The 12,938-nt window shown below is 45.9% G+C and overlaps 1 protein-coding gene across 5 annotated transcripts in view; it reads left to right on the top strand.

Moving 5' to 3' along the window:
- Nucleotides 1–47: 47 nt before the first annotated feature.
- Nucleotides 48–12,938, top strand: part of LOC119180860 (glucosaminyl-phosphatidylinositol-acyltransferase PIGW) — a 46,874-nt gene continuing 33,983 nt past the window's right edge. For 4 of the 5 annotated variants that reach the window (XM_037431998.2, XM_075874886.1, XM_075874887.1 and 1 more), the window contains exons 1-2: nt 48–475; nt 534–722. In XM_037431998.2, coding sequence (XP_037287895.2) covers nt 312–475; nt 534–722 — 353 coding nt within the window. In that variant the 5' untranslated portion in view covers nt 48–311. Of the gene's footprint in view, nt 481–533; nt 723–12,938 lie in introns of all 5 variants that reach the window. The other variant, XM_075874885.1, reaches the window with a different exon arrangement.

The following is a 12,938-nucleotide window of genomic DNA, read 5'->3' on the forward strand; positions in this document are numbered from 1 at the left end:
AAAAAAGCGGCGTTGCTGCTTTTTATTTAATTGCAACCTATCTCTCATCGTGTGTGGGTTTCGTTGGTTTCGTCAGGGAACATCAATCCTGGGGAATGTAATGTTCTGTGTTGTGCTCGGCCGTAGGTGTTATGTGGTTAGACTGACATAGCTCTATCTGGCAGCTTTGTTATAATCCGGAGCATGAAGGATGGAGGCACTACGTTGTTCTGACATGTCAAGCTTGCTTACATCCTAAAGCATATATGTGACTGGCGCAACTGCTGTAAACATTCTCGCTTTCAGTCATCGGGCTCAATTAACTTGATACCATGGACGACTCAGAAAAAGCTGTTCACGAGGCGTTCGTCACATCCAAAGGGGACTGCAATCCTCTGGAGCTCCTTTTTGTTGGCGGCCTGTTGCTGTACAGCACCGTTCTGCACGCAACGCTTGCGCACTTGCCCCCGATCAAAACTCTCAGGAAAAACATCTGGTAATGTTGTCTAACCTTTCGTGCTCAGACCTAACTGATGCTGCTATTTCGATTACAGGTTTTCTTCGAGCCTGGCTATCATTGTCCAGTGTGTGCCGTTCATTTTGTCTTTCACTGTTCTTGCCGACTACTGGGCTTGCCTAGTGTTCACAGTGATCGCCCTCTCACTTGGAATACGGCTTTCATGGCGTCTCTTTGACCAGCAGACCCCAACAAAAAGCCAGGGGAAGAAGTCAGTTATAAAAAGGTACGTGCAGCTCAATGTTTATAGATACATATATATATATATATATATATATATATATATATATATATATATATTTTTTTTTCAGTTTGCGAACTCTCCGTTTCGCTTTCGGAGAGTAGGCGGCCGGCTGTAGTCCCCGCCACCGCTGCGCTGCAGTCCAATTTTGCGTCAACCAAACAAGGGTCGTCTGCTACAGCTAGGCGTGGTGTAGCCGGTGAACAGCGTTTACACTGCACCGCAGTTTCTTGATTTAGGTACGGGGAGTATAGCTTCAGGCCTAGATGCGTGTGCGGCGTTTTTCCGGGTCCTCAGTAGAAATAATAGCTCGCTTTCCATCTTATCGCAAATGTGTGGTTGTGAAGAAAAGAGTAAATAAATCTCACTACCAGTGCTGGAAGCCCCAGCTCGCTGAGGTTGGGTGTAAAGACTTCATGGTCTATATTGTCGTAAGCTTTTGTTACGTCCATTGCTACTACTGTGCGTATTGCGTGGTGTTGTCTAGAAACTTGTAAAATATCGTCTAACAAGATAGAAAGTTAGTCTTCAGTCCCCAAATGAGAACAGAAGCCAATTTCAGCCAGATGGTAGTCATTGTGTTGTTCAAGCCACCAGGTGTCGCGTATTCAAGATCCGGGCCCTACACAAAGAACGTCCATGTTTATTTCGACTGCTCGTGCCTAAAATCTACCTTGTCTTCTACGAGGTTCTGCTTCTTGTTGCCGCCCGTCCGCAATCAGCAGCAACATATTCCCCAGGGGCCAAGGCTGTTAATTCTCACTCACTTCCTTTCAGAATATAAGCCTTCTGAACGGGTCGTTTGATTTCCTGTCCAACGGCCTGTCGTAGAGTATAGATGTGCGCACACTCTTCGCTGGGTGCACTGACATATTACTGTTCAGTTATAGTGCCACTCGACATGCCCTGTAGTCACATACAAGCGCGTAGCCTGTTCCCGCACAAGCGCAATCACCAGCACGCAGCCGAGGCATTTCAGGACCAGGCCCATAACGCATGAATCGCTGTAATAGGAGCTACGACCACTTCTCTCGAACCCGTCGGTGCGCTGGGAGATGCTCATCATAGCATATGTGGCAAGGTAGGTCTTCTTTTGTAAATGCTTGTAGCCGGAGAAGGTAGCTCATTGCAGAAAGTCTTTGTCACGTATTCCGAGTGAGCAGTGTATTTGTGTCAGTGGTTAAGACTTTTCTGTATTATTGTAAAGTTACACAAGAAGTCTGCTCTTGACAACCAGTTGAAACTCCACAGATTGTAGTCATGAGTCCTTCAGCGTTGAAACTGTTGCTCCCAAGTGACCACCCCAATGCAGCCTTTGTAGATCGGATGACGCTCTGACCAGCCTCCCCACCAAGAAGTCCTGTCGCCCACGAACTTCCAGCTGACGGTTGGCTGACATTGGAAGACAGTGAGCATCTGCACAGCCTCAGCATCGAGCTTTGAACTCTTCAGCTGGGGATCCTTCTAGCAGAGATGACTTAGGGCGGGCGGTAAAGCGTCAAACACAGCATGAAGCGTCGTGGTGGCACCTTGGTAAATGACTGCGTGATGGGACGTAAAATATACATTGTCCCTTCGCAGTGTTTCAACTCTCCCTGCATGTTCTTCATTGACAGACGCTGTCACTGCTAATTTACCCTTGTTCAGGAGTTCTCATTTTTCTGTGAAACTGTTCGCTTGCGCTTGTGCATAGCACTCGGCTGAGCTTTGATTGACGCTAACTGAAGGTATCTCTGCACCTTGCTCATTCAGCAGCACTGGAATCCAACCACAAAAGTTCATTGTGCTCTCCTCAAATGTCTTAAATTTTTACAGAGCCGTGTTATTTCTCTCCACAGATGGTTCGATTCTGATGATGAGACGCTGCGTCGCAGAAGCATCACAGTCGGGGAAAGAAATCGGGCTGCAATTCCAGCAAGTGCAGACGTCGTTCGTAGACGTCCCACTGGTACTGTCGGGGGTTGGACGTCCTCTTCGAGTAGCAAACGCCAGAAACCCGACACCATTCGTCCTGGCCTGCCTTTCTACCGGATCTCAATCTGAATGCGAAGGAAATTAAGCGATTCGGCAGCCTGGCAAACTCTCCGTTCAGGTGTCGCGATGCCGGACATTTTCTGCGGCGCTTCCTGCATCCTCTGGCGGTAGAGAATCGCGAGATCGACCGGCAGACACTTCATCAAGTTGTGGTTGAAGACCACGTTGTACTGGTCAGGTGGGGGGCGCCCAAACCAGTAAACGTGACACGAAAGTTGACCTTGTCGTAGAGCAGGCGAAGCTTCTACACGTCTGCCAAGGACCTGACTGGCGCGAAGGCGAGCAGGTGGTCAACGTGCTCGTTGACAAACAAGTCATGTCGACCATATCGCTCCATCAAGGTCTTGATCGCGATGTTGTAATTGTCTTCGGTTAGTAGGATGCCCTCGATTGCTCTCTTTGCTGCACCTCTCAAATAGGACTGAAGGTACTTGAACTTCTCGATCTGTAAAAGGTCTTCATTCAGGTGAGTAGAGGCACTGAAATGGTCCCAGAAAGACTGCCAATCGCTAAGTGCGCCGGAAAATGTCGGAATATGTAGGTTCAGCAGGACCACCGTGCGATGACGCGGCATCGTTCCTTGCTTAGAAATCGTATCGGCTGCTCGAAACGAGTCATTGACCTGGCTTTGGGCTGCGGTGCTGGGACCACCAGTGTCGGTTTTCGGTGATGTGGCCGCCGACCTTGCAGCACTCGTTACTGTCACCTTGTCTGCGGCCTCTCCGGGGAAGAAACGCACTCGTGTCACGGCATAAGAGACCCTTCGGTTGTACCCTTCCGCAACCTCGAGCTCTTCCTCATAGTTGTCGTCAGTCGCATCGAAGATTTCTTTGTTTAAGGTGACGAGTTCGGCCTTCTTCTGAGTGAGGTAGGCAACGTGGGGGTCGACCTGACTGGCATTGGGAACGGAGGCCACGAGCGGGATAGTTGGTGTGATGCTCGCCCAGACGACGCAACGGTTCTTGCACAGCCATTCCAACGACGCCATTGGAAGTAGAAGTCTTGGAAGGGCGGGACCGGGGTGTTTCGGCACCAGAATATAGAGAAAAGGATGAGCCGCCATGCCCATGGCGAAGCCTACACATCCACCTCTTCTTTATTCCGAATGCTGGTATAATCCCCAAATGATGATAGCGACTATCTTCGTCATTAACACAATATTTAACATCAACATGAAGGTTCTTGGTGTGGGGCTCTGGTCTTGAATACGCAACATCTTTCTGGTGCCGTGAAACCCGGGAGGCAGGACCTTAGAGGTGAAACGGAGTGGACTGCGCGAATTTTCACCGCAGTCGTAGTCTTGAGGATTTTTGTGAGGCCGCCATGGCTAAAGCTGATGTGCGAGGCCTAACCACCGCTGTGACCTGGGAGCCCTACTCCGGTTGCAACTAAGACTACTAGGAGCACCCATGGACTGACGTGAGTGCAGGCATCGTCTGGAGGTCGCGAGATGGGAGCCCTCACGTCTACTTTGGCTCCGTCCTGACTCGCCCTTCACGACAACGGCCCGATGTTCACAAGTGAAAGCAGTCCATTGGTCAACGGCGTACATTTTGGCAGCGCAGCCCTGTGAGTGCAGGCACCATCTAGAGGCTCGCTAGACGGGAGCCCTCACGTCTTCTGTGGCTCAGTACTGACTCGCCCTTCACGACGATGGCCCGATATGTACAAGATCACGAAGAACGGCAGCCTGACAAGTGACGGATATTCGTTGTGTGAACCTCCTGCGATGGATGCCGTGTTGACTCCGACTTCGCCTCGTTACCCGGCCGGCCAGTGACTTCTCACGTTTCCGACACTGGACCAGATCATAGTGGCCCTCTACGAAAGGCTGAGTCAAACATGCAAGGCAGTCATGCAGGTCATCGCAGGTGTCGAACGTCTTCAGCAATTGGATCGCCCACCAATCTGTGAGTTACGACGTATTCACAGAATTTTGATTGAGCAGTATGAGGAACTCAAAAGAATCAACAAGGAAGTAGAGGATGCAGTTGACATCGATCGCTTGGAAGCAGAGATGGAAAAAGCTGACGTTTACGAGCACAAGATTATTCTAGCAAGGGTCAGAGCAGAATATAAGATCACAGATACATTAAAGGCTCGGCAGACGCACCTAGACTCAATACGACAACGTATGAGAACAGAGGCCCAGAAGAAAGTACGCTCTTCGACAATGTCACCGCAATCTTGTCGCTCAGAACTTGGATGAGTGTACCACAGTACATATAGAGGGACAAAATGGCAGCACACAAGCTAGAACTTTAACTACAGAGAAGGCCTCTTCCGCACCGTTAGAGATCTCATCAGCGTGCGGCACCCATCAAGCTATTGACAAGAAGTGTACAACAACTGCAGGGTTCGAGGTGAAAAGCATTCCCATGATTGAGAACGAAGAAGACTTTGTAGATCTAAAAGGCCATTCACCAGATAATAATAACGCATCCAAGTGAAAGCTGGCAGACTCCGACGATACAAAGCCCTCATCAGCCTGCGTTCAAGTGCCCGACGGAGGAAAAGGAAGGCCAGCTCACAAAGCGAGAAAAAACGGAAGAAAGAATAGGTCGACTGATGGGTTTCGCCATGGGCACGGCGGCTCGTTCTTTTCCTCAACATCAGGAAACACATGTGGCCAGCATCTTTTCAGCAAACTGGTAGACAGAAGTCGTCAATGAAATTGGGCGTAAGGATTGCTGGTTATTTGGAGACTTTCCTGGTTTTGGAATCGGGACGACAACTGAGTTTGCAATCAGATGCGCCATCCCCAGTCTCCCATCTCTCATACTTCATTAATAGCGTGCATAAGCGCATTAAGAGCTTCACCTTCCATGTTCTTGAAAACTTCTGAAAACTGCACGATATTTAGATTAAACAGAGAGTAAGACTACCGAAGCCTTTTACATGCACGTCAGCACTCTCTCAATCGTTCAGAAGGAAATTAGCTTTTTGAAAGAAACCATATCGCTGCATATGTAACCCTTGACACTTTTTCAAAAAAATTGTTTGATGCTTGCCCTGCCGTGGTAGTCTAGTGGCTAAGGTATTTGGCTGCTGACCCGCAGGTCACGGGATCCACTCCCGGCTGCGGCGGCTGTATTTCCGATGGAGACGGAAATGTTGTAGGCCCGTGTACTCAGATTTGGGTGCACGTTAAAGAACCCCAGGTGGTCGAAATTTCCGGAGCCCTCCACTATGGCGTCTCTCATAATCATATGGTGGTTTTGGGACGTTAAACCCCACGTATCATCATTATCATCATTGTTTGATGCTTGGGTATGTTTGCTTTTTCATTTTTTTTTCATATTCTGTTTTTCTATTGTTGAATTTTCCTCTCTTCTTTTTTTTCCCATACATAAGTCTTTTCATGATCAAAATAAAGTGGTTGTTAGTTTGCACATCACAAGCATGAAGACGTACCAACTATTCCCCTTTTGCCACCTTATTACATTGACTTAATGTTAAAAAAAAAAAAAGGAGGAAAGAAACAAAAATAAGATTCGTCAGCAAGTATGTGGCAGGCAGTGTAAGTGACATGGTAAAAAAGAGCGTTAAGTAGAACACCTGGAAAGAAAAAGCTCTGTAGGGTAAAGTGGGGATGGCAGTGTTAAAAAGAAAACTGTTTGAGTAACTACACCAAGGGTGAAGACGCGATAAGAATTTATTTTACGGTGAGGAAAGCACTTTTCTATTAGAAGCGAGCTGGGGTTGTCTTAGAATGTGTAGCTTTAAATTGAGAAGGCAAAGTAAAGAAAATCTTTTTGTGATATACATGCCTGCATGAGCTAAGAAAATTAACGAAACATGTTGAATGTGAAATATACATTTTATTTATTTATTTACAAATACTGCTGTCCCATTCCTGGGACATTGCAGGAGCGGGTACAGAAAAATCAACAAAAGCACAGAAACAAACAATAGTGCGCACAAATTTATGTGACTAACACATCAAATTTTTCCCGAACTCTACAGTGTTCAGTCTACGCAATGCACCATCAAGCTTGTTCCAAACTTCCACCACACGCGGAAAAAAAGAGAATTTGAAACAATCCAAACGAGACCTGAAGGGTACAAGGTTCAAAGCGTCTGTACTACGTGTTGTACGCACTGGTATATCAGCGAAAGATAAGGACGCGTGAGCGCGGGTCATGTTGTGTACAATCTTGTGCAACAAGATAATACTCTCACGTGTACGGTGGTGTTGTAGTGAATGAAGTGACAACAAATGAGCATGTGAAGACGGGGAGAAGTCCCGATCATAACGGTTAAAAACGAACCGTATAGCCTTATTCTGCACAGATTCTAACTTGTTTTTATCTTGCTCCAGATGAGGCGACCAAACCACAGAGGCGTACTCGAGTATCGGTCTCACTAGTGTCTTGTAGGTAGTTAACTTACAATCTTTTGTCGAGTTTTTCAATCCTCGCTTTAAGTAACCAAGTTTCCTTAAGCTTGACAAGTTATCTGATCAACATGTTTGCCCCATTTAAGGTCATGTGTAAAGGTGATGCCTAGGTATTTGAATTCACTCACATGTGCTAGGGTGGACCCATTGTAGTTATAACTGAAACTGAGAGGCTGTTTTTTATTTGAGAAAGTCATAGCTACAGTTTTCTTGTAACTTATGGGCATTTTCCACGTTGAGCTCCAATCGCGGAATAACGAGAATACGTTGTTGAGGACTGACTGGTCTTGAAAGGTAGTAATGCAGTTATACAGTACGCAATCATCAGCATACAGACGTATGTTTACAGGGATTCCAGAGATGACATTAACAACATCATTAATAAATATAATAAATAAGAGAGGCCCTAGCACAGAGCCTTGCAGCACACCGGATGCGATTTCAACAGGGGATGACTGCACCTGGTTGAAAGTAACGAACTGAGATCGAGAACGCAAGTAATCCGCAATCCAACCGAGTAATTTAGAATCTTTAAGAAAGGAACTAAGTTTTAGAAGAAGTTTTTTATGGCATACATTGTCGAAAGCTTTCGAGTAGTCTATGAAAATTGCGTCTGTCTGACCCCTTTTGTTAAGGGGAGACGCGGGTCAAAAAGTCGCGGTTTTCCGGAAAATTTTCGCTTTTTTTTTTTCCGGCTGTATTGGCATCCTTGGACTATAATCTATTACTTTTGAAAATATCAAGCTGAAATTCGCACGAGAAATTATCAAAAAATGCTTCCAAGTGGGCAGCGGTGACGCGAGAAATGCGCGAAAGTCGCGAAAAACGGCGAAGTTCGCGTCGTCCTGTCGCGAAAACGACGCGTTGGCCGCCATTTGCAATCGTGCACGCATGCTGCGAAGGCCGTATCCTTCATAATCCACTAGTAGCCAGTCTCGTGCCTTCACGCAGAATAAACAAAAAACGAGAAAAACAACGCGTACGTCACGCGTTTTGAATATCGCGGCACACAGCGCGAGGCCGCCATTGGACGGCGGTGCGCTCCACGCTCCTCCCCCTCCTATCTCTCCGGCAAAAGAGCGAAGCCTCGGACGTCGCGATCGAGTTTTTCTGCGTTTCTCTGCATTTTTGCGTCATGGCAAGCCCGAAGAAGTGCAGTTCAGATAATCGAAATTTCAGAACTCGCCACAAGTATCGAGGGAAACGGCGTCGGATGCTTCGCAAAGCGACAGCGAACGACGATGTCGCCCCCGACCAACGCCCCGACGCTCCGACTTCGGATAGGCCTAACACCGTCACCGAACCCTGCGACAGTGGTTGTGAAATAGCCGCTGCCGTGGAATTCGTCAGTGCATCCCAAAGGAAGATTGGATTCTTCGAGAGTGAACGTAGACCGGTAGATGCTGCTACTGCGAACATGCTGCTTTGCGAAATCGATGCGCTGATGGCACTTGTGGCGGGTGCGCAATGCCCAACCTGCCGCGAACGGAAGCTCGGCGTGCGAGAGGCAGCTGGAAAGCGCAAAGGACTTTCGGCATTCCTCGAACTGTGCTGTAAAAATTCTGATTGCCCTGAATCTGCACTTTCGTTCACGCACAAGTCGAGACGTACTGCTTCGGCCGGGGACCAAGGAACGAGCGCTCGTTTTGACAGCGGCAGCTCGCGTGACAGCTTTGCTGTAAACGTGAAGGCAGTTCTGGCAGCACGCGCTATAGGCGCAGGCCACGACCAACTTTCACGATTTTGTGCGATTCTCGGTCTTCCGAGCCCGATGCATCACAAGACATTCAACGGCATTTGCAAGAAGCTCCATGGTGCGGCGATGACGGCAGTGAGCAAAAACTTGCACCAGGCACGAAACATCACGAAGGACGCAGTCGGCGGCAGAGATGTGCCAGTCATGTTTGATGGCACCTGGCAGAAAAGAGGTCATAAAAGCCACAATGGAGTGGGCACAGTCGTGTCCCTGGACACGGCTCTCTGCCTCGATTTTGAAGTTCTTTCGAACTACTGCCATGCTTGCAGTATACACAGGGACCTTGGGGAGGATGAAGAGATATGGCGAGCTTTTCATCTTCCAGTTTGCCAAAAAAACACTGACTGCTCATCCCATGCAATGGAACCTGCGGCAGCTGTCAATATATGGCAGAGGACCTTGTCTTATGAAACTCCACTGCGATTCACCAGCTTCCTAAGTGATGGTGACAGCAAGGCCTACACTGCAGTCTGCGAGGCAAATGTATACTGTGACACCCCCATTGACAAAGAAGAGTGCACGAACCACGTTGCAAAGCGCTTGGGAACTGCCCTACAGAAATTGGCAACGCCACTGCCACGAGGCGAAAAACTGAAAGATGCGACAATAATAAAACTACAAACATATTACAAGATCGCCATCACGAGCAACAAGGACAGTGTCCGAAATATGTACACTGCCATATGGGCATCGTATTTTCATTGCTGCTCCAGTGATGGTGCCAGTAGCCACAACTTTTGCCCCGTGGGACCAAATTCGTGGTGCAAGCACAAGCGTGCGGAAGCACTGGGGGAGCCTGCACCACGCCACACCCCACTGTTGACGAAGGCTCAAGGATTGGCAATTATGCCTATCTACAAGCGCCTTACAGAGGAGAAACTCCTTATTCGGTGCCTTCATGGCAAGACACAGAATGCAGCCGAATCGCTGAACAGCAAGATATGGCTGCTATGTCCAAAAACAAAGTTCGCCTCCAGAACAACTGTGGAGACAGCCACCGCTCTTGCTGTACTCTGGTACAACAAAGGCCACAGGGGCTTTGAAGAAGTGCTCGAAGGCATTGGAATTCTCCCCTCACAAGATCTGGCCACACATGGTGACCACTGTGACGTCATGCGCATCAGGAAGATGAACCTGAAGCAAACTGCAGAAGCGAGGGCACACCGTCGCAACACAGCGAAGAGAGCTCGTGTTGAGGACACTGACCGCAAGAGCCGTGAAGGACCAAGCTATGGTGCAGGGGACTTCTAGACACTTGCAGTGCATTCAAGGCAAGGTATTTTTCATTGTGCCCCAATTTGATGCAAAAAGAATGATTTCCTAATAAATGCCAACTTTGCGAACTTTCAAACTTGTTTTTCTCATTTTAATTTTTTCTGACAGTTTCACGTTTTCCGGGCAGCCTTTTAGAAACTTATATTCATTGTATAGTAACGAAACTTGGCACACATATTCTTCAACACATGCAGAATGCAAATATCTACTCTAAATTGCAATGCCTACCAGCATTAGTTGTGAAAATATTAGCTTATTGTTTCAAGGGAGATTGAAAATAATAAGTCATTCAATACAATTTTTTTTTCTTGGTTCCAATATTTCTGTGACATATCTATATAGATATTTGCACTTTTCAATCTACCAAGAGTCAAATAAGATCAGACACAGTGCTTTTACTGAAAGTTTAGTACATAAAAGAGTGCCCGCAAAAAATGTAACATTTTGCTATTGTTTATGGCATAACTCAATAATTATAGCAGCTACACAAAAAATGATTGCATATTTGAAATCTGCATGAAAAACTATACTAATAACAAACTTTTCAAGTCTCTATTACTAGAAATAAAAAAAAACTTTTTCGAGGAGCGTCTCCCTTTAAGTGATGTGGCAATGTCATGGGTGAATTCTAGGAGCTGCGTTGTTGTAGAAAATCCAGCTCGGAAGCCATGCTGACACCGGGACAGAAGGTGATTTGAGTGTATGTTAGGGCTCTGACCTATATATGGAGCCTTGGGCTTTGAGGGCAACAACGAAAAAGTAAACCAGTCATTGATAGAGAGAATTACGTAAAAGACAACTGCAAGATTTGTGGGGGAGAAGAAGCAGAAAAAAAAAAAGAAATAGAAAGGTCGTGTCAAGTTTCGCACGCTACAATAAAATAAAATCGAGAAAATGAAAAAGAAAACAGCTATGCAAGTGCAAGCACACTACTGTTCCATGCTTGTGTTCCCATTCTTTCTTCATTCATTGATTTTCTTTCATTGTAGTGTGCAAAAGCTTACACTATGTATAACCAAGTGGTCCCTACCCTGGCTATTCTAATGTTATTCTTCAATAAAGCGCAGAAAAAAGGTGTAGTCTGTGCTTTGGTTTGTGGTTTTATATTAGGCTGTGGTTTCATAAGGTTGTTTTACAAGAAGAGAACATTAATTCGGCTGGAGTATATGAGGCCATAATGATAATAAATAATAATAATGAGAAGAATAAAAAGGAAAAGAAGAATAACAATACCAATAACTTAAGATTGAGCTTGGCGTAGTGGAGGTTGCAGCCCTGTTTTGAAAGGTTTCCCATTTCATATATTTGTCTACTGTCATGGAAAGAACTTGCACGGTCACCTATGCATCCACCTAAGATGTCGGGATTTTGTTGACTGACTCGAGAGATTTCGATGCCTACTGTGGTTTTGTGTTGCCTCCGGTTTTGGCCCACCTATGATCGTAGCATATGATGACATCATCATCCCACATCACATTGTGATGTCACAGTGACAGCTTCATGATGACAAAAATTTCTGGCAATATGTGAGATGTGAGGCCATGATGCCATCATGAGGAGGTATACTTGTATCATAATGGTTTTTTACAACACTTGTGTTGACACCAATGATCATTTTTTATGTTTGATGAGACATAACTGAAGACGGCCACTGTCGCGAAATTTGTAAGCTCTTGATGAAACGAACAAATGGGAGACTGCAGGAAAGAAAAAAACCATCCACGAGAAAAAAAAAAGGCTAGAAGTATGTGTGGCATATTACCTTGTCTTTGCCCGGTGCTTTTTACATGGGAACTAAGACAATTGCAATGTTACTTAAAAAAAAAAGGTTTTTGGATCTCTTCGGGATTGTAACCCTCACATATGATCTACATTTTTCACTCATCAGTGACAAGCAAATTGTTGAAGTTACCCTATGTCTTATAACAAAACTACATTACCGCCCCACGACCATTTTTCGACTAAAAAAATTTTGAAAATGCCCTACAAGTAGGGTAATTCCCCTACGGTTGGTAACGTTGCACCCAAGCTTAATTCTAGGAGATGATGTACTTGTTCCTTTGTCAGTGATGTCATCCATTTCTTAAAAGGCAGTGGCTTTTTACGTAAACTTTATAGAGTTGCAGATAACGGACTGGCGTCTACAAAGTGTCTTGTGTCTGGCACAGCTTAGCCTTATTTTTGGTTTCGCTTGCACCATCACGCCCAATTTAATTAACTAACCAACCAAAGCAGAAGACTGCAAGTGTGAAAGCACATCAAGGTAACACGCCTACTTTTTTTTTTTTTTTTCGATTTGAAACCTGCTTTAGAGATGCGCAGGACTATGTACCCCTTCTGTACCCACTCTAAACACCTCTGGTCAGATGCCACCCCGTGGCAGGAAACTCACAGGGGCCACACCACGTGTTGCAGTTTATTAAAAAAAAGGGAAATGTCTAAGGGCATTGGATACTGCATTGTCGGCTCTTGTAGCGCATTGCTCAAACACGAAAATGTAATGACTATGGAAGCTGTTTGTTGTACTGCATGTGACATTAATTTCTTGCTATCACGGTCATTGCTTTGCTTTTGTGATAAAACTATGACTTTTCTTGGTACCACTTTCATCTCGTGACAAGAATTACTTAGTTCAAGAAAAAACTCAGCTCACAAGGGACAAGTGCTTCTTGCAGCTGTTTTCCCTTGTGTGTCTTTCTTGTGTGCTGCGTTTTTTCTTGTGCTAAGTAATTCTCGT

The sequence above is a fragment of the Rhipicephalus microplus genome, chromosome 10 (assembly GCF_043290135.1).
Source record: "Rhipicephalus microplus isolate Deutch F79 chromosome 10, USDA_Rmic, whole genome shotgun sequence".
Taxonomy (NCBI): domain Eukaryota; kingdom Metazoa; phylum Arthropoda; class Arachnida; order Ixodida; family Ixodidae; genus Rhipicephalus; species Rhipicephalus microplus.